This window comes from Petromyzon marinus, chromosome 6 (genome assembly GCF_048934315.1).
Source record: "Petromyzon marinus isolate PM22_M1 ecotype Great Lakes invasive population chromosome 6, UKy_Petmar_22M1.pri1.0, whole genome shotgun sequence".
Lineage (NCBI taxonomy): Eukaryota > Metazoa > Chordata > Hyperoartia > Petromyzontiformes > Petromyzontidae > Petromyzon > Petromyzon marinus.
Genome location: NC_133672.1, coordinates 13,017,416 through 13,042,593, shown reverse-complemented (window position 1 = coordinate 13,042,593; position 25,178 = coordinate 13,017,416). Strand labels below are relative to the sequence as shown.

Below are 25,178 nucleotides of genomic sequence, written 5' to 3'. Positions count from 1 at the left end.
GGTTTTATTCATTTGGGTTTTAATCGGTTTTTATATAAAACCGGAGCACCTGGATCCTGCCCAAATCCGGTATTATTCGGTTTTATTAAAGTTAAGTCGGGATTTCAGTCGCACGCACCCATTAGCGGCGTTCGGGCCGGGTCCCGGGCTCAGCCGCCAAGTGCGCCCAGCCAGTCGACGACCCGCGCAAAGAGCAGCTTCTACTTGGGAGTACACACAGTTCAAGATCGCGGCGACGAAGGAGAAGAACACACAAATCCTTTCGCTTTCAGCTCCTGGCCAAGCGGAGGAAGACCCCTTCGCTAGAGTGGTGGCTGACCGACGGCAGCGACTATCCCGCGCTCCAGAAGATCAACCATCAAACTGTTCAGCATGGCCACGTCGACCGCTGCTGCGTCTGAGCGAAACTTCTCGACGCTGGGATTTATCCATTCCAAGTTGAGGAACAGCCTGGCGCACAACACAAGTCGAGAAGCTCGTCTTCGTTAAGTCGAACCTCAACGCGTTCTACGACTACCCGACGCCCGACGACAACGCCGAGTCCAGCAGCGAGAGCGACGACGAAGACGACGCAGCGGCGGATGACGACGACGAGGAGCAGGATTGAAGTGTGCACGAGACGTCGATAATAAAACCAGGTTTTAATCGCCAAAATCGGGTTTAATTCCATTAAAACCAATAACCTGATTTGTCAGGCAAAAAAATCGGGTTTTTCCCACCCTTGATAGATACTATGGTCAGTAGTTACTAGTCAGTAAATGCTGCTTTAATGGGCTCAATTAGGTGCACACACGACTTCTTGGGAGGCAACACAATTTATTATTTTCTTAACACTGTTAACATAAGGTGGTGTCCACCGACCTACTCTATATAACACACACCGTCTCTCTCTCTAACACAGACTCTCGGATGCAACTGGCGTGACCCAGCCAGGCGGGCTACTGGCTGGTCACGCTGACTGGAGACTTGACTCTTTTCTTGGGACGTCTCCACGATGCATCTTCATTCTTGACACGAGCAGCCTCGTGAGGAGGCTGCTTATATGGGCCTCGGCGTGCCCGGGCCCCACCCCGGACACGCCTCTCTTCGAGAACCCTCTCGAAGCCTTCCTGATGTCCACATGCCCCCCCAAGGTGCCTCCCAGGCCCCCGGCCCCACTGGGATCCGGTCACTTGTCCAGTCGTGGTCACACAGAGTGCCATGCCCTCACACCACACCCGTGGCCCCTTCGATCCCTGAACCGGCCCTGACGTCATTCCTGCCTCCGGACGGGATGACGTCATGTGTGCGTGCAGGCCTGTGTGGCAATGACGCTCCCCGGCATAGTGACGTCACACGTGTGAGGGTGTGTGTGCATCCAGTAGTGCCGTTGAGTCACTACACTACTATAGTCAGTAGCTACTACTGGCTCAGTAAATACTACTGTAGTCAGTAGATGCTAGAGTCAATAGATACTACTTTGTTGCATGTAGGGTGTGTAGGTATATGTACCTACGCGGGGGATAAATATATATTTTTGAGGGGGGGGGTCGACAATTTTCACAAACCTTTTAGATCAACTATTTACCCCCCACTTTCTATTACTTTTTGGACTTCTGCAAGCCTCTTATAATTTCGTTGGTGGAGAAATGGACAAACGGACCACCGGGCTTTCACAATAGCTTAGTATCTGTGTATGCATATGTAAGGTTTTTAAGATAAGTTTTTAAATATATTTTTCGCCCGGGGCAAAGCCGGGCACTTCCCGCTCTCACTTTTTAAATGAAAAAAATATTGTAAAAGAGCTAATTTATCACAAGCACAGCACATTCCACACATACACGTTAAAGTCAAACCATGTTTACACTTAAAACGATGGTAACGTTTTATTTGAGCAAACTCTTTAAAAATCTTGAAATTGCGTCAAACAATCATAGCCAACTACAAAAAGTATTACACGGGTTACATTTTCAGACTTTAATCATTTGGGGGCATGTTACAATTTTCTATACGAGCACTGCCCACGCATTCGGCCGAGGTGGAGAGTGGGGGATTGACGTCTGCACGCACGAATCTGGTTCAATGCTGTGGGGATGCAGGTGACATCATCATGAAGATGTACACACTAACATCACCACTGCTCATACAAGCCAGGAATCCAGCCACAATGTTTTTTTTAATTAGTATATGAGTAAAATCAAAATACATCTAAATTACAACTGTAGAAGTATGTACAGCATAACAGCTCTGCACATTGAAAAGTATGCCCTGGAAGCGAATTTAGACAAGCTGTAGTTGATTGCATGCAACGCCTCAAGTCAGGATTATACATCTATGAAAGCCTTTTCAGGCTGTGGAATGGCTACCGTGCAGAATACACTTAGAATGTGCACGGGCAACTTTAGTGCCACATTGCTGTGAAAAAGCTCAGGAAAACGCACTTGAAACAAATGCCTTGCTAACACTGCAGAGGACGTGATCTTATATTGTGGCCATAATAACCTGGGGGGGGGGGGTGCTTAAATCACCAGTTTTGATTTGAGGGCCACATTAACTAAAATATCAATAACCACTGCCTTGTGTGAAACTCCCACATTTCAAAACATATACCAAAAACAATGGGACACATACTTCGGTTTTATGCAAATTACATTTAGGCTTTATCAGAATACAACCAAAGTGTTAACAGGAACATTTTAACATACACTTAGCTTGTTTATAAAATGTAAAAAAACATTCATTAATTACACACATGTGAAACCAATGACACATTCAACTGAAATATAGGTAAATAAACAGCACGCATGGAATTCAGGGGAACAGTAAAATAGGTATGGGACGAGCTACCTTAATCGAGCAGTAGACAATCGAATTTTTTTATTTCATTAAATTTACTCCCGTCATGTTTACTTCCAAATGATCACTATGTTCCAAAAATGAACACTATCGTATTGGTGCTAGTCCACAGATATAACATAACTCTTATTGAGAGGACGTAACTTTAATGCGGGCACATGTTTCGGAGGTAAGACATTCTTTCATTTCTTGCGCGTTACTTTCTGATTCAGATAGGCACAGAAGTCCCGCCAGACGGACATCAGGTGGCTCTGAAAGGTGCGTTCATCATTCTTCATGAACTGAAGCATGTGCGCTCGCAGGTCCGCCAAGATGTCTGTAGAGTGGCAGTCTCGTGCATTCAACAGCGTGAAAAAGAAGTGGTTCCACACGGGAAAGTGCCACCTGGAACAATCCCGTCAGCAAGACATCATCATCATCATCGCCCATGATAAAGATGTTACACTCCAATTTTTATTACGTACTAAGGGTTTTGCAATGTAATTCTATTGCATCATTTAAGAGTGTTTAAAAGATTTTTCAACGTCATCTTTCAAGCAAGAGACATGGATCCCTCGGAGTTAACATTGACATGTCAGAAATATACTCCACGAAAATGCTTGGGAATTCAGTATGCATTCATGTAAGTGTAAATTTTCCAAGCAAATAAAAGCAACTTTCAATGGCTTCAGAAAAAAACAAATCACATTACAATATATGTACACATAAAACTTTTAACCATTATCAATCTCACCTTTTTAAGGTACTTTTCATTTTCCACAAATCTCCATCTTTGTAGACCTCCATGTACTTTCCAAAAATCAGGCAGTGCATTGTGCTGGCAATGCCAAAGTAATCGGGCTACAAGACAAAACAAATGATTAGTTTAAACTATGGAGAAACTAGATTAACGTTTAGCACATATTTGAAACCAGATTGAAGAGTGGTTTACCTGGAACTTCCATGGTTGGTCAGTCAACATCTCAATGCACTGAAAAGCGGAGGTTTCTGAGGAGCCTTTGAAGACCGTGCCAGAAGGAAAGAGACTGAGGTCAATGCTCTGGCCAAAGTCAATCAGCACCAGCCTGGAGGAGAGGCAGTCTTCAATGTTGTATGACCACCTATTGTTCCTGTAATGGAGCATACAAACACATACAAATGACGCATACAATTTAAGATTACTACATTATCATGTTGCATATCCATGGAATTATTTGAAATGTATTTATGACAAAAGGTTTTGATAAACACTGTAGCACTATGCTTTAATATTTCTCAGTTCTCTGTAGCTGTCAATTTGGTGTATGAAATCGATTCATGCAACAATCAAGAGCGTACACACACCTGTTAGTTAGCACAAAGTTGTCCGGCTTGATGTCCGTATGGATGATGCCTGCCATGTGGAGCTGCTCCACCACATATAACATAGTGGTTGCCATGTAGAGCAGTAATGCTTGATGGGAAATCTTTGCAGTTTGCTGATGCAACCAATTTGCAACATCCTGAAAAAATTGAAGATTGAAATATTCCATTTTGATTTTTGTCACTTGAACATGTAAAAATAGATATTGTTATCCTTAATAATAAAGGTTTTTGGGTTAGATCACATTATCCTTCATGTCAGAAAATTCTGGCATTTTTTAGTGTAACCAGGGCCGGATCATGGTCCCATGAGGCCCCTGGGCACATGTCTTTTGGAGGCCCCCCTGCTCTTGCCTTCCTCCTTGCAAAATCATCTTCGAGCTCGTCAAAATCTCGCTGTCTGACAAGGTCTGACTATTGACATAAGTGAAAATGAGCACATGCTACTCTGCAGCTCATTTTTTATTCTGCCTAAAATGGAAAATGTCCGCTCACCCTGGTAGTTTGTCACTGGCAAACTTATAAAAATCCAAAGTGCCACGAAAACATTGGGGAACACTGACTGCAGATTAAGTGCCTGCAACGTCTCAAGCAATTTAGTTGGGCACTTCTCACCCTCAGAGTCAGACATGAAAGACTTGAATTGGATTAGTTCGTTGGCAAAGTTCATGTCTGATGGATATGCAGTGGAGAGTGCATTTACCTTTTCCACTATGACATCACTGTTAGACACCTGATCTGACAAACAGAACTCCAAAGAGACTGGTCAAATGCTTGTAAGCGTTCAAGCGATGTTCAAGGCATGCCACTAGCTTATCAATGACCACATACAATGTTTCTATTTCGAACTTCTCCCTCCCCTCAAGTGTCACACCTGGCTCTGAGCTCTCATATGGAAATGTTTTGCATTTCCTCTTTTGCTGAAGATCGTGTTTATATGACTGAGACACCTGGCACGTTTAAGGCTTCCCTTTCAAAAGCCTCAAACTGGTCTCGCTGTCCCGCCACAAAATCCCTCAACGAAGACAAAAGCTGTTCTGCTAGAGATGTCAATGTCACTTTTCTGTAGGTGCATGCTTGTAGCGTGGAACCGGTCAAGTATGACATCCCAGATATGTGCCATGAACACCATCTCTAAGTTGTCCAATTTAGCACATTGTCCAGCAGCCTCAATTCGAGTATCTCATTTCTCATTATCATTGCACATACCACCGAAGGCCTCTCTAATGTGGGTGTAATTTCTCCACAGTGCCTTGGTGGACTCTGCCTGAGCACTCCACAGAGTACTGGACAACGATTTTAATGCCAGGCTGATATCCGTCTTCCAAAAGACTTTACCCCATCTGTGTGTGGATGAACAGCAAAATGTGTGACTGCAACATGTTAAAAACACTCGTCAGCCTCTGGGCTACTGCCATCTAAGATGTTAACACCAACGAAGTTAATTAAGTTAATATGGTGCGCAAGGCACTCTACCAGAGGTTTTTTTTATTTATTTCAGGTGGACCTGTAGCCCACTGTATTTTCCTGACATGTTGCTTGCATTGTCATATGACTGACCACTACAGTTTGAGAGGTCCAACCCAAGGCCCTCCACCAAAGTTACAGTCTGCTAAACTTTTACCAGTGTGGCTGGCTCTCAATTGGCTCAAAGCCCAGAAATTGCTCCACCGCTTTCCCGCTGCTGTTAACAAACCAGAATATGAACATTACAGGCTTGGGGTGGAGTCAACAATTATTGAAAAATATTTGTCATCCCGAATATCATTTGCTATTGCTTGGAGAGTTTTCTGACACATTAGCTCAATGAGTTCTTCACGTATTGTCGATGACAAATAGGACACTGTGCCTCTTCCTTTTCCGCCAAACTTTTTAATATGTTCAGCTAAGAATGTGTCAAATTGTGATAGCAATTCTAGGATGCCAAGGAAATTACCGTTATGGGTCGACCCAAACCGTTCATCATCTCCCCTAAATGCAAATCCTCTTTCACCCAAGAACTTGATCACTTTATGAGACCTCCTTTGCCAGTAACAAGATATAGAAATACGTTTTACCCTTTTAACTGGCACAAAAACTGACGCCTTTATTCAAGGCATCATGTTTGCAATAACCACAATACAAGCAGTCAAAATGCAAACAAAAGAGACAACTCTGATAATAATATGCACTGTCCTTGAATTTGATTGGTCCACACCCTGGACGGCTTTTCTTAGAGCCTAGTCTCCACTGGTGTTGGACCAGAAGACGCCAAAAAGGCGTACAACTCAAAAACAGCACACTATCAGAGTATTGAGGGCTCGGGGTGAGCATTTACATTGAGACCTCCTTTGCCGGTAACAAGATATAGAAATAGGTTTTACCCTTTTAACTGGCACAAAAACTGACACCTTTATTCAAGGCATCATGTTTGCAATAACCACAACACAAGCAGTCAAAATGCAAACAAAAGAGACAACTCTGATAATAATATGCACTGTCCTTGAATTTGATTGGTCCACACCCGAGATGGCTTTTCTTAGAGCCTAGTCTCCACTGGTGTTGGACCAGAAGACGCCAAAAGGCGTACAACTCAAAAACAGCGCACTATCAGAGTATTGAGGGCCTTGAATAAAGGTGTCAGTTTTTGTGCCAGTTAAAAGGGTAAAACCTATTTCTATATCTTGTTACTGGCAAAGGAGGTCTCATAATGTAAATGCTCACCCCGAGCCCTCAATACTTATTATTAATATATTAATTCAATTATTAGTTAATGACAACACTCTTCAAATACTGTTGTTGGAAAATACAATCAAGTGGTAGTATTTTATAGTCTACTTGTACCTAAAGGCAGCTTTGAGTAGATTAAAAGAAAAAAAATAGGAAAGCACATAAAATAACCGTAATCCTTTAAAACGGCTCTTAGAAAATAGCCCTTAGGCAGGATTGTTGAAATAGCCTTTAAAAAGGCTGTTGTTTTAAAAAAAGATTTTAAAAGTCTGAATATATGACTGTGGCGTACCAAGAAAGAAAACAGGCATCTGTCTGTCGCTTTTCCTATCAAGAAATCTCCATATATATAAAAGGCAAAGTTGTGAATGTGTGTCTGTTAAAAATGTTTAGTGTACTTTCCGACATGCAACAAACTTGAAATTTGCCATGTGGGTACTTTCCAGACTGTACACCATGCAAAAATTATAAAAATACACTTTTGAATTTTTTGGGGGGAGGGGAGCTCAATAATGCATATATTTGTTGCACGGCAAGTGCGCTGTGACGTCAAATCTATCATGTGACCCGCGCATGTGGAAGCGTAACGCATTGTAGCGTAGTGGTTAGCACGCCGCGCTACGAACCCGGCGACCCGAGTTCGATTCCCGCTCACAGCCACCGCCGGTGAAGATTATTTGAACCGGTCCTGGGCCTCCCCTAGGTCGACTCAGCCTCAAACGAGTAACTGGTGTGGTGTGTGAACATCGCCACTGGGGAGCAAAGGCGGCCGCCCGTGGTGAATCCAAGTCCCAGGCAAAGCCGGGTAGTACAGCTAGTGTCTTATATACCTGCCTGTCACAGATAATTATGTTGCTTTAAATTCAAAAGATAACGTTTTTTAGATTGGCTGAACCAAAGGTGTCTTATAAGTCAGTGAAATGACTTGGTGGAGACTATGCACATAGGCCACATCCCATCGATGGGGAAGGGGAAAAAAAGACCTAAGAGTTGTCGACAATTTGCATGTCAATGTTAGCATTATCTACTTCCGTGGATCGGTCGATGGAAAAAAATAATGGGGTTTTCCTTAATCTTTAAGTATGGATTGGGTCTCATATATGCGTTCGTGTATTAAAATATACCTTTTGCCATATTTTTTAAATGTTTCACAAAACCGCAGTGTATTTTTAATAATTGATTTGTCAACGGCTAACTAAGCTCTCAACAAACGACGAGCCCTCGGTCTCACTAGTTGGCTTTTTAGTGCAGCTAATTTGGTTGTAAGGGCAGCTAGCTGGCAAAAAGGCAGCTAACTAATGTATGTTAACAAGTTGAATCATATGGGCAGCTTACTAGGGAAAATGGGCAGCTAGCTAAAATAAAGGCACAGCTAGTTACGGTAGGTCAAATAACAAAAGGCTTGCCATAATGATGCCCTTCAAACTGTCCTGTTATGCAGAATGAACTGACTTGTTGGTGAATATTGCATCATGTCACAGCATATTGTAACGTGCCAACCAGTGGCTCAGTTGTACAGAAGCACATGTACTCCAAGAGGCTCTCGTTTTAAGCATGCTCTGTATGTAACAAGGGGCCCGGGTGTTACGCTCGATGTATGCACCGAGGGGTCTGCTAGCCCTAGTGGTCAGCTTATGTTTTAAACACCAATATGTTTTGGGGCCCTCACATTGTAAACACTGAGGGGTCTGGGGGGCCCTAGTGGTTAGCTCACACTATAAGCACCCAGGGGCCTAGTGGTCAGCTTGCACTGTGCGCACTGAGGGCCCTGGCCTTCAACTTCCTTATGAAGTCTTGGGCCACGCACCGCGCACGGCCTGAGGCTTGGAGGCCCCCTGGCAGTCAGTGGCCCCGGGGGCACTGGCCCCACTGGCCCGGTCCATAATCCAGCCTTGAGTGTACTCACCAGGAGTGATCCGCAGGTATGCAATTCTCCAACCAGGATGCTGCCGTTTTGGTATATATGCTCCGAGTTCACATTAATGAAGAGGGCCAAATTAACAGGGCTTAACCGTGCCTTCAACTGGGTACACATGTAAAACTCCCATGGGTGAGCTGGCATCTGAACCTAAAGAGAAACACAACCAGAGAAAATGTTTATTCTCCTTACTTCAGCAGCAAACAGTTTTAGCATGTGTTATTGAAAATGTTGCAAAAACAAATGAAAACTCCAGTACCTTCAATGCAACTTTCTCATCGAATCCATCAGGTTTGGAGGCAACAGCACAATACACTTTGGCGAAAGCACCATCCCCCACTAAGGATTGCACATGGTACATTGTGGGCCCTGCAATACATCACGCATGATTAATTGTACATCATATGCACATTTGTAACAGCTTTTTACAAATTAGACATTAAAGCAATATATAACACACACTTACCAAGCTGAAGTTTAGATGTCAGATTTATTTTGGGAATGCATTCATTACTGCAGAAAAAATTGGGTAAAGACTCTAAAGGTGTCTTCAGCTGTGAGAGCAGAGATTCAATCAGACATGGGTTCCAAGGCCTCTCCACAATACATCCACCTGTATGGCAAAAATATAAAATGTCAAGTTATACCACGATATGCATATGGGGCATTGGTTGCACCAATTTTCAATGAGCTGCAAAATTGGAGTTTGTATAATTAAAATACTAGGACTTACTTTGAATTTGCTGTGGTTCCTTTAGCAGGTTATCCTTCAAGTGCATAGCTTGGTTTTCTGCATTCTCATCAACTACTGAGTGTTGAAAACTGCTTTGAGATTCCGGTTTCAATCTCGGAGCACTGGGCAGAGAAGAGGGCATTAACACGTTTTTGTCCATGCAAGATTGGCTTGACAGTGTGGCCACCGTCTCTTCTGGTTTTGTAACCTCTTCAAACAAAATCTTAACGGTGTTAGACTGGACTGGTGTTGCTGACTTTGCTTGTGGGCCAATACTGTCTGTGTCGGGTGTCGTCTTTAAAGAGGTGATGGATGCACAGGATGACGACGATGAAGAACGTGCAGTCTCGTTGCTGATCTCGACAATTGGGCTGCAAAGGTGAGAAAAAAACACTTTAAACAAGCTGCATTTGACATCTCACGTTAAATAATTCTCATCAAGGTAAAAACCTATTTGGTTCCGACTCAAGTTATTTTGTTAACACAATGGGATAACAGTGATACTTTTAGAATCAGATTATACAGATACATTTTAATAATGGTTCATTATTTTAGTTGTCCTCAACATGAAACAAAAAACGAACACAAAACATAATTACGTGTTGAGATGACTAACCTGAGCCGTTTCTGTGGAGAAGCATAAGTTCTCATAAAGCAGGAGATGCCTTGGAAAGGATGTTGCATATCCGGCTTCATCAACTTATCTGCAAGACCAGAAGCATATATGCATGCTCAAAATAACTGGCCATTTTATATGTGCAATGAGTTTTGACAAGTTGAGCTGTCCATTATCATCACTGGTGCTAAAATGCTCAAACCAAACTTAAATAATTTTTGGTATTGCGAATTCTTCAGCATTTTTATTGCTATACATTTTTTTGTGCAGCTTAAAACAATTGGTCCCAGTGCCTGACACCATAACAATAATTGAAGATTTGGTCCAACATGGACTGAACCCTGATGTACCTGTGCTGGTTAGGCACTGCCTCACCAACACTTACTTTACCTGGAATGGTACCTTCTACAAACAAAATTAGGGTACCCCTATGGGTTCCCCCTTGTCACCAGTGATAGCCAATGTTTTCATGGAGAAATTTGAATCAGACGCCATCCAGACATCCACCCTTCGTCCTTCCCTATGGAAGAGATATGTGGATGACATTTTCGACCACATCAATTCCAGACACCCATCCATCAAATTCACCATGGAAGTGGAGAAAAATGGCAAGCTGCCATTCTTTGATGTTCTGTTTGAGAGGACTGATGGCTCTTTGGGACATTCTGTTTACAGGAAGTCCACCCACACAGACTCCTACTTGAAGCCTGATTCCCACCACCACCTGGCTCAAAATAATTCTCTCATCAAAACATTATACCATAGGGCTCATTGCATTTCTGACCAACACCACCTGGCCAGTGAATTAAAACATGTACATCTGGCCCTCAAGATGAACGGATACTCTGACCGTACTATCCGCCAAGCTGCTTCTCCCACCATACAGAAACAACCACCTGATACTCCGATCAAAATCATCACGTTACCATACATAACAGGCGTTACCAAAAAGATTTACAAAATTCTAAACAAACACAAGATCCAGGTCCTGTTCAATACAGTACACAAAATCCGTAATCTGATCCCATCCGTAGAGGATGTCATTCCTGACTTATAGTACCCCGGTGTTTACAAATTGAGTTGTACCTGCGGTGACTGCTATATCGGGGTGATGAAACGACATATTTCCGTCCGAATTCGCGAACACAAATCAGATTTGAAACACGGCAGAACAAATTCTTCGGCCGTGGCTGATCATTGTTTCAACACAGCGGGTTCTCATGACATTGTTTTCTCCAATACCAAAGTGCTCTGCAAACCTCCCGGTATACAAACATAGACACAACTTCAACCGAGAGGATGGTTTTAAATTGAACAACCATTGGAAGGATGTATAAACCAAGTCAAACTTTAGCTGCCTTATAATTGTACAGCCATTCCCATTGCTCTCAGTGGGTTGTGTGTACTTGTGCATCTCTCCCCCCCAAACCCCCTGCAGCATAAAAGGCGGCTTAACTTAGCCCTCCCCCCCACCCACGTCCCTTCCTGGCTCCTCCCCCCACCCTTAACCTGTATATAATCTCGGGTGTCTCAGAGCTCTTCACTTGATACAGCTATTTTGCTGTGACTGTTCCACCTGAAGACGGAAGCGTGTGTTGCCTCCGAAACGTCGTGATTTAATTTAGTTGTTTTCATTTTACGTTACCTACGTGACTTTACTGAAAAACCAAAGAGTATGAATCCTTGCAGTCACGAAAGCTTCAAATCTAAAATTGGTGCAAAGTAGATATTCACAATGATTCAAAAGAACTTGTAGCATGTACTATGCAAAGTTGATTAATGTTTGTGGCGTAGTGCGTGAAGCCTAACCCGTGAGCTGGAGATAGTGTGGTCAGACCGGTTTGGGAGAGAACACGCCAACCAGTTCTAGGGCAACGTAGGCTATTTATAGACGGACCCCTCTCACGGGATTAGCCTAGGGACCAAACAATGAGCTGCGCAGCCCTATAAAAAGAGAGCCCGAATCGGCAGTGTGGGGGCACACAACTCAGAAGCAGCAGTGGCAGCAGCAGGAGTGGCTGGGCGAGCGCCCACCCTCAAGCAGCGACACGAGTGAGGACCACGGGACCGTCACTGTAAGTAGGACCTGAATGCTGTCTGCAACTCGATAGAATAGATATCGGACAGGGAAACATTAGGTGACGGTATGATTATTGTTATGTTTCCAGCGGCCGACCTGGGGAGTGAACCGGGGCCAGTGGGACGTCTGGGGCCACAAGAGCATGCCAGGAGCCTCAGGAGCAGGGAAGCAAGCGAGTTGCAGCCTGGCACTGGCCGAGAGTGAAGTCGGTTGCCATCGGGTTATCGGGATGGCCGCTCGGGCTGCCCACGGACATCTCCCACTGTCCAAGGACGGGAACTCTGTGAAGCGGAGTTGCATAGGGGAGGTGGAACCCCTGGGAGAGGGGTACTCTGCGAAGCAGAGTTGCAAAAGGGACAGGAAAACCCCTGGAGGAACATCGGAACTCTGAAGCAGAGTTGCGTAGGGGAGGTGGACAACCCCCCTTTTCTCCCCCCCCCCCAAAAGCTTGTGTGTCCCGGGAAAGCGGTAGGGACCGTAGGTGTGAGTGGATGTGTGTGGGTGATCTTGTGTTGATTCTTATTTGGTTGATGTTCTTTGTGGTAGCCTGCTCCACAGCTGTAACTCCTCTGTCTGGGGTGGTGTCAGCTCGGAGTAATAAAAATTCTGACATCCCTAACAGCCAGGGCTCTGAGTGGTCAAACGCCAGCGCAAAGCATTACACCCCACCAACCATCAGCCCTCCTGATTAGGCAACGTGACTGTTTATTTTTAGTCAGAGGCAACTTGATTTGATTGCCTGTCAGATGGTGGCGGGTTAGTACGTAAAAATTACATATCTACACCATGTAACCAAAAGTTAATTTTTAAAAAAATCATTCATATATAAAGCCTATGAATAAAATGCAAAGTTGAAACGGCCAGCAACTATGTTAAAATCTAGTAATAAAAAGTGTGAACAATTGTATTGCTCTTATTACTTTCCGAGTTCTCATCTGCATCGTCGTGTGTGTCCTGGCACACGGAGAAGGGTGTGGACATCAGTGGAGCCAGCTGAGCAAATTGCCGTGTGTTTTCCGGGATCCATCCAAGCGTCTGATTCGGTGGTGCCATGGCATCTGTCGTATGGTTCCACATCATCGGGTCAAACCCATCAAGGTCCTCCTGTTATGGCATTTGAGACAACAAGTGTTGTGGGGGAACATTCTTTCTAAAATTCACAATGTAAAATTTGTATTATTACATGTCAAAGATATTTAAGTGATCACATCCAAAGCAATAATCTATTCCGACTAAAAAACCTAACACCTGATCAACGACTCAAATAGCAATCCTTGGCTGTTGCATCAACATAAAAAAATCATAATACTGGATGAAGGAATGCAGCCAATCTCTATACTGTATTATGGAAAAACAAGCCACTGGCGTTACCTTCCAGTGTATTTCTTTACAATTATGATACATAGACAACTTCCTTTAATGGGGATCGACATACATCAGTATAAAAGTAACAATTTGCATACCTGTCAACCCATACAGTTTACCCGTATTCTTGTACAGGGAAATTGAGTTGAGGTCCATACGAGATACAGATGTTTAAATATGGGCAATTTTTTTGGTCTATTTGTTTGTGTTTTCTCCCTTGTGATGGGACTTTGTAGGATGAACGTTGAGATTTGTAAGGGCACGGGGTGACCAATAAGGTCTGAATTGGACTGTAATAAGGTAGGCACTGATAAGGGGTGGACGGCTACGAATTTGGGTACATGTGTAGAGGAGTAAAATGGGGACGTGACGTCATGTGTGCCGTCTGGTGCGATGACGTCACGGAACGTGGCGTCATGCGCGCTGGGCGGCTTGATGACGTCACATCTCCTCTAGTATAAAAAGGGGACCCCGTGACGTAAGCGGGGTCATTGCTGGAGTCGGGGCTCGGAGTAGGGTGGAACGGGGAGCCAGGGGCAAGAGGGTAGGAATAGGGGATAGCACAGCGCCAGGGCTGGAGGTGGCTGTGCTCCTCGGTCGGCCGTGTTGGATGAACCCACGGCCGGCACAGAGGGGGCAGCACAGGGCAGCCGGCTGTAATGGGAGTTAGTGGGACCTAGCCCGGGACCCCTAACCCCTGGGAGTTGTTACACCCTGGTGTATTGATAATAACTATAATAAACTTACGGCGGAAGCCCTTAACCTTCAAGCCGTCTCCTGAGTCGTCGCCGACTGCTCTTCTACACATGTAACAATATATTTCTGGTAAGTGAATTTTCTTTATTCATACAAATCGGATATTTTATCCTGGTTCAATACAGATTTTTTTATACTATTATAACAGGTCCCTGCAGGGTGGGCTGGTAGGACAAGTCTCTGCGCTGTCTATTGCTGATTTTACACCCAACAGCACGAGATTTCACTTCGTTAAAGTATTGAAAGGGGACGGACAGACGGCCGGACGCATTAATCTATTGCAGGCTGGTACACTCAGTTTACAACTTCGTTCCTACCAGTATAAACTACTGTATACAAAACACCCACACCTCCAATTAGCAGTTGGCTAATTAGTGCGAAAGGAGTTAAACATTAAAACACAAACAAGCAACTTAAATATTTATTTTTGTAGAAAAACAATATCCTTAATTTAAAACACTTACACTCTTTTGACTGGGGTTATTTTCATGGCCTGCAGCTGCATGCACATATTCAGGACTGCTGGGTTCATCCAGATTTTTCTTCACGTGTGAGCTGAACACAAGCACACTAGATTAATATGACTGCCAAAATAAACTTGAGACAGTGCACAAAACATAGACTCATCATTATTGTATGTTGAACTTCTTTCACGCCATACGTAGCCAAAAGTGTTCATCGGAAGTGCGGGGGAAGGACAAACTTAACACAACAAATGTTAACTACTATTTTGCTAATGTTACCCTTGCCTCACGAAACTACTTTGAAACATTGTGCAAAATACTGTTAGAATTTGTTTAATTGCACAAATATTCTAATTTCTGGGAGATGAGTACTCCAAGTTATGTATTATCTCTGAATCTCATTGGCCTTCCCATGAGTTTGATATAAAATATTACAAATCATACTATACCTGTTCGTGATTAAACTTTCTTCAAAGATTGTAAACGTATTTTTTGCCAATGCATTCGGTGGCTCATCTGGAATATAAAAAGTGAAAATATTAAGACCCATAAAATTACCGGGATACCAAATAAAAACTATCGTGCAATCAGCATGACCAATTAATGTTGAACCCACCAGCCTGCTTGCTGCAAAGTGCCTCAAACATCCGGCTATCTTGGTTGCCAAATACATCATCCTCATCATTGGCCACAGGTGCTCCACTGAATATGGACATGATGAACCCTAATGACAAAACAAAAATAAAATTACAATTATCCGTTTTCCAAAATTGTATTAAGTCAATGTTGATATTCTTTATTGTCAAAAGTATTACACAAAATGTGAAATCATTTATGGAATCATCTTTTTGTATAGATTAATCATGACTGAAACATGTGAGGATATCGGTGCACATACCCATTGCTTCTTTAGTATTGAACGTGGGGTCCTGCTGTCTGTAGGGTGATGGGGAAGTGAGGTTGGATGAATGCCCGGCACTCAGTTGCTTGGGTGTCACAGCAGATGTGTTTGCCTCCTGGCTCCTTTGGAGTACAATGCTGTTTTGGTTTGCTTTCATGGCCAAAGATTCTAAATGGATTCAGCACAAATATATACCAAACTGTTCGTATAATTGTATTCACCTTGGAATGTTCAGATTTAACATACTTGAGCAACACTTTTGTGCATGAGTAAGCTAGAGGACCCTCACAAAAACAATTAATGTTATATTAACATGCAAAAATCCAGCAGCCTTGTTGTACTGGAACCTGTAGGCATATTACTGCCCGTGCAAATGAGTATCATGCATAGATCTTTACACAAGTCACTAAACTTACCACCCAAGTATGGATTCCAAAAGAACACCACCACACCCTATCGAACCCACCAGTACCTACCAATACCAGCCCAGTTTTGTGACTACCAACACAAGCTCTATGGCCACCCAGAGATCCAGTGGCTCTAGCACCAGTCAATTGTGTATGGAATATCATTGGACGCCTATGCTCATACATTTCGTAACACGCAAACATTGTATTGAATGATGGACAGTGGATGCGCTGAAATTAAGTGATATCAGGCTGGGAAAATAAATCTGAACTCCTGTTATGTGCCGTATGTGCTTGAAAGCATCCTGCAAATAACAGCCATATTCTCTCCATGTCAACTGGTGGTGACGTGGCCTAGCGGTAGCACATTCGTCGCTTGTTGTAAAGGTTAACAGTTGGAATCCAGTGGATGCTCTTTTACTGTAAAAATCCAAAAATGTGCCGTTTGCTTCAAAGTGGACATTAAAGATTCCCTGGACATCAATTGCAAGAATAGGTGTTGCGGTGGACATCAATTGCAAGAATAGGTGTTGCGGTGTCAAGAATTAAAATTTTCTAAATCCGAAAATTACCTGAATTACTCAAATAGGATTATTACTTGGCAATCGGTGCCCCCCTACTGGCAGACTAATGCCCCAGGAAACTGTTGCAAATGAGAATATCATGGTCCAGTTCTCACCTGTTTAAATACAATTAACTTAAAACTACTCAACTAAAATGTGCTCAACATAAATGTCCATCTTTTAAAACGTGCCGTGGGAAGTCAATTTACATGTAGATATTCACATATATAAATGTAAAATTAAACATTTACCATTGTCTTCTGATGGAAAGCTGTTTTCATTCGACTTATGCATCTCATTTCTGTAACACAAATACATGTTATAAATATCACAATTAAATGACAAATTATACTTTCCAGGTATAATTATTAGACACCACTTCATATATACTACATTAACATTTCACCCAACACTTGACAGAAAATATCTCTGCATAATTTTAAATAACACGCCGAAATGGAATTTTACCCATTTTCCAGGTCGAGTGCCTGAACAACTGTGGATTGATCTTGGAATGGCTTGATACACTGTAGAGAAGCGGAACACGATCTCGTGTGCAGAGGGGAGTGCCCCGATTCCCGCAATTGGTTCAAGTTTAAGCTTTTTTGAGCAGTGATTGTGGACTTGTCAGACAGCACATTGCGTGGAGCAGTAGGCTGTTGGTTCTGTAAGCATACATGCGCACAAAAAAGTCAAACATCAGAAAATGCACAATCGCGACTTATGCCAAAGCACATTTGAACTTTTGAATGCATTTACAAGTTTAAAAGTATTTCCTTCAAAGATAGCCAAATTCATTCTCAATAAACTACCTCACCTTTTCCTCATGTAAAATAGGCAATTTAAGAGTAAATAAAGAAATCCCTCAACATTTTTCTATTCACCGTGTCCAAAATCTAAACAACACATCATAACCACCCTATATCCACGCATAATTCCAAAACACTGTTAGAAAGTCAGCCTGGGGCTCCAGACTGGGGAGGTTACATTTCCACTCAGATGATACTTGCAGGTGAAATGAGCGACTGGAATGGGCCAGCAGTGGCTTCACATTTCTCCACTAGATGAGCACAAGCATGTAGCTTTCCATCAGAAATTGTCAGGTGAGCGTCGCGAGCAGTGGTGAATTATCACATATTGCCTGGACATTTAAATTACAAACAAATCCAACTCCACATGTTAGCTGAAACTGTAAAACACAATTTTAATAGTTTGCAGTCTCCCAAAATTAAAACAATGAAATTCCACAAATACAAATTGGTCAAATACCTCTTGCAATGATGGAACCACAACAGGATTCTGTTTCCTTGGCATTTCTTGAATGTTCTTTCTAAGTGGCAGTGGAGGTTCCTGTTGACACAGCACCTCATCCTGCGTGCATATTCCCTGTGAGTAAACCGGTAGGCAGGCAACCGGAGGCCAAACCTGCATGTTCTTCATTTCATTCAGTGTCTTGACGACTTCCTCTAGCAACATTCCACACTTCTCTCTCTCATTATGCAATTGTAACCTTTCCATTTGCAAACTGTCCTCCATTTTCTCTACAGGTACACGTACAAAGAGATAGCATAAACAACTGTAATTCAAATGCTAACAAAACATTTAACAAGGTGCCATGTATGTCTCTTCTTCATTGGGGACTTACCCTTGGCTTTTATCTCATTTTGGTGAATCATCTGTTTTTGGCAAATCTTCTGCTTGTATCGTTCTGCTCTCAGCTCCTCCATGCTGAATTCTTGCAGCCCAGCATCGAGCTTGTCCTTGCAGTACATGACCTTGGTTTTATCATTTGTATCAACATGGTTCTGGATGCGTTCAAGGAAACCTTCACTTTTAGCTGGCTTACGTGCACTCAGCACATTGTTTGTTAGTGGGTGGAGCTTTCTTGGAGTCCTTTACAGAAAAAACAATAAAAATGTATTTACTTGGTGAACTCATGATTATAATGTTCAAACTTAAATTACAAATTGTTATCAACATTGTAGCAGTTATTATACTACATTTTGCAAGTTTGACAAACATGTAACAATTAACATATTGACAAAAGTTATGCGTGTTACACTTCTTGAACCAGGAAAGTAACGTATTAGCTAGACATAAATATTAAACAAGTAATCTGACGTACGGTATCGATGGGTCTGGGTTTGCACAAGGCTCATCCACATAAGGAACAAAGCTGGGTCTTGAAGGAGCATCATTGTGCAGTCCACCGGAAGGATTTTTCTTATACTGGTGATGATAGGAAAATTAAACACAATCATATCAATGTTATTATGCATGCAGCTTTTACATAGGGACGATACACTGTGTGCTTTTATGATAAATTAGATTTATTTTCCTGGATCTTTACCCGTATTTTGTTCCAGGGCTTAGGCTTGAGGTCATTCTCTTGGGCTGTGCGGGTAGGTGGGGCAAGCCATGGCTGCTCATCAAGGATATCTTGTGGCAACACAAACACGCTCTCATCCAGAGGTATAACCATCTGTTTGCACTGTTGCTGATGACCAGACGACTTTGATTGCATGCTTATTATACCTGGTGGACCTGATGGACAATAATGGCACAATTTAAAATACAGTATTCAAGATGTAACTTTGATGGTTGAGTATTTGGCATGTTTTGCAAATCTTATAGCAAAATCACAATATTAAACTTTTTATTTAAATTATTTCCAAGCCAAGATGCGCAATAAGTCAAAATTAACTTTTTAATAACAACCAATGGCACAATTACAGGCACTTATCACCTCAATACCTACACAGATAGTATTTAGCGATCCCCATTGAATATCACGTGCATTCGACGCCACCTACCACTGATTGTGCTGCCAACACGTATGACAGGCGCCTTTGCCTTCTTCCCAACAACCTTTAGGGCTGTAAATGCCATGCGCTGCTCATCCTGGCTGGTCGTTTCTTCTGGCTCATTTTGGGCTTCAGACATTTGAGTGATAATCCTCCGTGCAAGACATGAGTCCAATTGCCTGAAAACATTCAATATAATTTCAGTACAATTTATAGAAATAAATAGAACTGATAATTTAAGAATTGGAATACTTCTGTATTGCCATTACATTTCACTCTTTGCGTTTTAAAATATTAATATACACTTCAAACATAAAACAGTATATATGTATCCATTGAAGGTCAATTCAAACCCTCGTCTGTAACTGTATCGACAGTAAACAAATAATTTCCAATTTCATCTATATGTGGCTAATGTGTCAAGTGGAACCAAATTTTTACCATGTTATGTTTACAAGTTAAGCATTAACACTTCAAAAATAAGAAATATAATTCGGTCAACCTTTGATAACAATGCAACTTGTCCAGTGGCTGAGCATTTTGCTGGATTCCATTGGTGATAACATTAGATGCTTGCTTGTAGTTTTCTTGCATTTCATACTCGGTAGCCCATGAAATGTAAAATCTGGCAAGGTTTTTTCCAATGCCAACAGAATACATGTAGTTGTACAGGTCAATGGGTTCCAGAAGAGAAGAGGCCTGAGAAAACAAAACACCACTTCATTTTATACAGTATTAATGCTCACTGAAACATATTTAGAGTACAGTATTGTCACATGCAACAGGGGCACAAAACCAATACATGTATATTTAGAAAACTTGGCATTATCAGAATACCATTATTCGAAATTTTTTAAGTACACAATGCTGACTTTTCTTAAGCGCAGTGGGCTATTCACCACCCCTTAAAAAAATCCACTATTCGAGCCTTGCCCAGATACACGTATTTGCCTTGTGCAACAAAACACTTTCCCTTCAAGGCTGTTTTTTCTGCTACAGTATTCAAGCTTACATTTGTATTTTACGAAAGGCTCTAAGGCTTCATAAAAGAGTGCTTTTTTGTAACAAAGGGGATTTGTGGAGACAAAGATGCAAAGAGAAAAACTGCAGACCAAGCACAGCTGGAGAATTAGAGCTGCTGCTAGAGGTATAATGTAAACATTTGAATTTGGGAAAAAACCATTGCTTTAGTCACAGACGAGCTGTGTTGACGTGATCTGTTGATAAGAAAAGGATTTTGAATTTTGGTGACGTGGATTTCAAGGAATATAAACTCAAAAATACTCAAATCCTTTCAAATAGACCTATGGCAAATTTGTTACATGTGAATTTTACCCGTAACTTTTTGCAAAGTATTCGCAGATTAATGGGATCACGCTGCTGCTCTTTTCCTCCCATAATCTGCAACACAACCCATTAAAAAAAAAGATTTTAAGACTAATTTACGTGGTGTGCCGCAGGATATAGGATGTGACATGGCCCCCCCAATATCAATGCAGACTTTTTGGGCATCCTGTTGCATATGCAAGAGTAAAATAACTTATGAACGAATACAAAACTTGGTCTTTAAATTAGAACAATATTGCGATTAGCGAAATGTACTTACAAATTTTAGGCAATGTCCAACAAAACGCATATCGTTGTGATAAATGGCTTCATCTTTAAACCGGTCAATGACTTGCTCGAGCAGTTCAGACAAACAGCTGCCTTTGCCTTCCTGAGGAAACATCTGCACTGTCCAGTTCACATACCTGAGATCACAACATGCCATATTTAATCATCAGAAAGCATATCCATATCGACATTCACTGTAACTGCCTTTAACAGCAGCAGTGTAAACATTTCTTGAAAGTGAAAATCTTAGTGACCACTCAGCAACCATAAGGGTTTAATAAAAATGTAATGACAATAACAAAGTAAAGTACACTATTTCATAAAAAATATATACTACATTACAGCACATGCTGACACATTTTAAACAGGAATATACTGTACTCTCATTCCAAAGACGTTACCAAACCCTACCTATCCCAGACGTCCAAAGGATCTTCACCAGAATACAGCCGAATCTCCGTTTCAAAAGCTCTAGAAAACATACGAACTTCATTAGTGTTTTCAACGTTTAATAATGCATACAATTTAGAACCAATAATCACATGATAACGTTCAGTGAAGGCGAAATTATTGCAATTAGTAATGTTTTAATTTTGAGGCAAACATTTTAGAACAGAACCGAGCACAAGTAGCATGCTGTCTGGGTTCGAGTGACAGTCTCAGGGTCAAAGTGCTCAATTTTGGGGCCTGGATATCAGGAAAGAGTCTCAAAAGCAAGTGGTGTCCATGAGCAATTAGCTTTCAAGGGAGCAGGGCACAGTTGATGCCTGTCCCAGTAATGCAAGGTGGAATATTTCTGGGATGCATTGAAAGGTCACGGGATAATCGGCAAAAATTGTCAAGCGGCGGAGTAAATAATACGCATGTAACGAGTCTCGAAGTGAATTCGACTCCCACATGCTGACTCTACAATAAAGAAACAATGCAAAATTTGCTGAAACACTAAATGTTTGCAATTGTTTAAGTCTTCTGTATTAACATAATTACCAAGTATAATTTCACGTGTAGGACCCCTTTTTTCCAAATCCACTGCTGGATGACAGCCTCCCCACGCAATGTAATACACGTTTCGTATTATTACTCCGCTTGTTGACGCAGGAATGCCTTGCAGAGTTTATTTGAGGAAAGTCCTGACAAGTTTACGAAGTAGGGGGCAATGTATAATCCAAATTGTATCATCGAAACGGAGTAGTTTCTGGGTATTTTTTTCTAAATTTGTACCATGACGTCGGAACAGTGCTCTTCGAGCAAAGTCACGAGGTCTTTAACGTCCACTAAAAAGCAGACGGCACGTATTTTATGGTTAATACACCAGAAGTTCTAATCGCGAACCTATGGCACCAAGCGGCGGTCATGTCACCACAACGAACGTGAGGATATTTGACCATACTTCACCACTGATCGGTGGGCGTTGAAGGTGGGGGCGGGGGGATTAAATGTTGATTCATTTTGCTACACTGCCCTCTGCTGGCCACCACATCTGTTACGGTCGCCCATTCAATCATAATCTACATTCAACCCATTTTATACATCTTCCGAGATGGGGCACGTTACGGATGATTTGGTTAAAAAGCTACAAACTACGCAACCAGCACCGTTTGTGTCAAGCACATTAAAACGGTATACTGACAAACTGGGCATTTGTGGACTCTTCTCACCAACGGTTTGTGCAATTTATAACAAAAAATCCGGCAGCCCTGACAAGTGGTGAATCGTGATTAGCAGCACGAGTTGCCGTGGAATAATAATCCATTGTGCGACCGCTCTTTGTGGGCAATCGTCTGCCGATAATATGGCCCGTGGTTGGTTCCAATGCAGCTACACCGCTGGGGCGAGATGTTAACTACCTCGCCTGGTCCACAGGAGGTTGTGGGTTCGATCCCGACCCCTGTATATTTGCAGTTTGTATGTTATTTGTCCACGTGGTCATGTGTATTTTTCTCCGGGTCTTCGGGGGGGGGAGAGGTCCCTCCACATTCAAAAAAATCAACATCACGCCCTTCGTGTTTGGCTGCTATAAATGTCAGTGGGGCCTTACCCGGTTAGAAGGTGAAACAAAGCGTATAGTTTTAGCTTTACGCCACCCACCTTCGCAAACTTTGACGGCTATAACACCGCCGAGCCGACGTGAAAGACACTCACATTTTCTGCCGGCGCAGCTGCTCTGCGCCGTCCGTCGCCTCCTGCTTGAGGAAGGCGTCGTTGATGGCCGCCGCAGACCTCCCCCCGGGCAGGAGCCGCACGTTCTCCTTGCTCAGCTCCCAGCCGTTACCGTCCTCCCCGAGATCACTCGTCATGGCGCTCGCAAGCCCCCCGGCCCGGCGAAAGAACCACAAAAAGAACAAAAGGAGATGTGTGTGTGTATGGGCGAGCTGTGAAGAACCTCAAGGCCGCGACGACACCGCCGGTAAGCGTCAACAAGCGATCCCCGGGCTAAGATTCGAACGCACGAACGTGGGAGGACACCGCCCCCACCGCCGCCCGCTGATTGGTCAGCGGTGGGTGGAGCCCTCTGATTGGCCCGCCGGGGTCGCGACCGTTGGGTGGGCGGGGGGACTCGGCCGTGTTGCCACCCACGGGGAGGGGCGGGCAGTAGCCTGGGGTGGGGAGGAGTGGGGAGGGGTGGGGCTTGCCAGATGAGAGGGTTTTTACCTCTAGCCGTCAGGATATTTTATTTGTGCGGGACTCTTCTACTTACGAACACTCGACTTACGAACTTTCAGAGATACGTAAAAACCTGTTCGGGGCCATCCATTTAGTACGTACGCAAAAATCTGTCAATTTAACCCCTCTCCCCCCCCTCCCTATACCCACGCGTACGTTTTACACCCCCCACCACCACCCCCGAATCCTATAGAACCGACGATATTTAATCTACACAGAAACGATCAAGCATTCACAATATTAACGTGTTTAAGCAGATAGTCCACCGCCGGATGCATAAACAAAATTAAGTTGCGTACCATGGCCTACATCTGCAAAACATGAAGAACCAGTGGCATCTACATCAGATTATACAACTTTTAAAGCCATTCCCTCTGGTTAGTGTACATGCCGTACAACATGTTTTAAATCGACAGGAGTCAAGTTAAACTTACGAACAGACCTCTGGAACCGAACTTGTTCATAAGTAGAGGAGTCCGTGTACTGGATGAAAACCAAAGCGCTATTAATCTATTTTTCACAGATGTCCAGTAGAGGCACGGGGTCAGAACGTCACAACAACAAACGATACAACACACGATATTAGTGCAAAGTATAAGAAAGGTAAACAAACAACTGAAAAATATATATGCAAATAAAACTAAACTTTTTTTAATGTTACCAGGTAAATCCAACTGAGCTAATTGGCTTATTTTTCAGAAGCGATCTGGCCACAAATGATAGCTTAACGAAGTGTCTTATCGTGTGTGGAAATTTCCAGCAGCAAAATAATCGAAATATTTAGTAATCATATTGGGATCTTGCATATGATCTCTGGAATGAACACCGCTTCCCAATATAATTTAACGTTTTTTTTAAATCGTAGGTTGAAAGCGTGTATGCATTAGCTGTGTGTTCAATTCGCTTTGGCTGGCGTGGTGAAGTATGGTCATGTTTTTGTTAATTGTAGTACGGAGTTAGATTGATGGCCTTAATCTTAGTTGTCTTGTGGTTGTTGTTTGACTTGCATCCCACTGGGATTTTTGCACACAACGTTGGTGTACGGTGCAATTTCAGGAATATTTTGATGTTTTTTTCCCTGGATTTTCTGTTTGCACAGTCACACATAGTCACTTTAAGATGTTTTCTTGTTCATGTTTTTGTTTGTTGCGGTTGCACCCGATTCAAGAGCCGAGTGGCTCACAGGGCTATACCAAATAAATGGAACTATGAACTATGACCGGCGTGGTGAAGTATGGTCAATCGAAGCCAATTCGCTTTGACCGGCGTGGTGAAGTATGGTCAATCAAAACCTCCGTTGAACTGATTTGGAATCGACCGCATCCTGTTCTCAAAAAATGGAATCGATTCCACAACTTGGCGGTTTGTGGAATCGGAACTCGATTCTTCTCGGATCGACAATCGCCCA

The 25,178-nt window shown here is 42.7% G+C and overlaps 1 protein-coding gene and 1 long non-coding RNA gene across 2 annotated transcripts; one reads left to right on the top strand and one right to left on the bottom strand.

The window, feature by feature from the left end:
• Positions 1–1,850: 1,850 nt before the first annotated feature.
• Positions 1,851–23,740, bottom strand: LOC116939464 (mitotic checkpoint serine/threonine-protein kinase BUB1-like). Its single transcript, XM_032947858.2, has 25 exons — positions 23,249–23,740; positions 21,518–21,577; positions 21,099–21,243; positions 19,995–20,191; positions 19,502–19,671; positions 19,039–19,232; positions 18,814–18,917; positions 18,334–18,581; positions 17,958–18,229; positions 17,157–17,353; positions 16,940–16,989; positions 15,716–15,886; positions 15,434–15,541; positions 15,267–15,333; positions 14,818–14,908; positions 13,153–13,336; positions 10,153–10,240; positions 9,537–9,907; positions 9,270–9,416; positions 9,063–9,172; positions 8,792–8,953; positions 4,159–4,316; positions 3,767–3,944; positions 3,569–3,675; positions 1,851–3,219 (listed from the first exon to the last, which is right to left on the bottom strand). Exons 1-25 carry the CDS (start codon positions 23,401–23,403, stop codon positions 3,018–3,020), a joined length of 3,936 nt encoding a protein of 1,311 aa, XP_032803749.1. The 5' UTR covers positions 23,404–23,740; the 3' UTR covers positions 1,851–3,017.
• LOC116939465 (uncharacterized) lies at positions 12,086–13,139 on the top strand. The gene is made up of 2 exons (XR_004402411.2): positions 12,086–12,227; positions 12,321–13,139. It is a non-coding gene; the product is annotated as an uncharacterized LOC116939465 (long non-coding RNA).
• Positions 23,741–25,178: the final 1,438 nt, after the last annotated feature.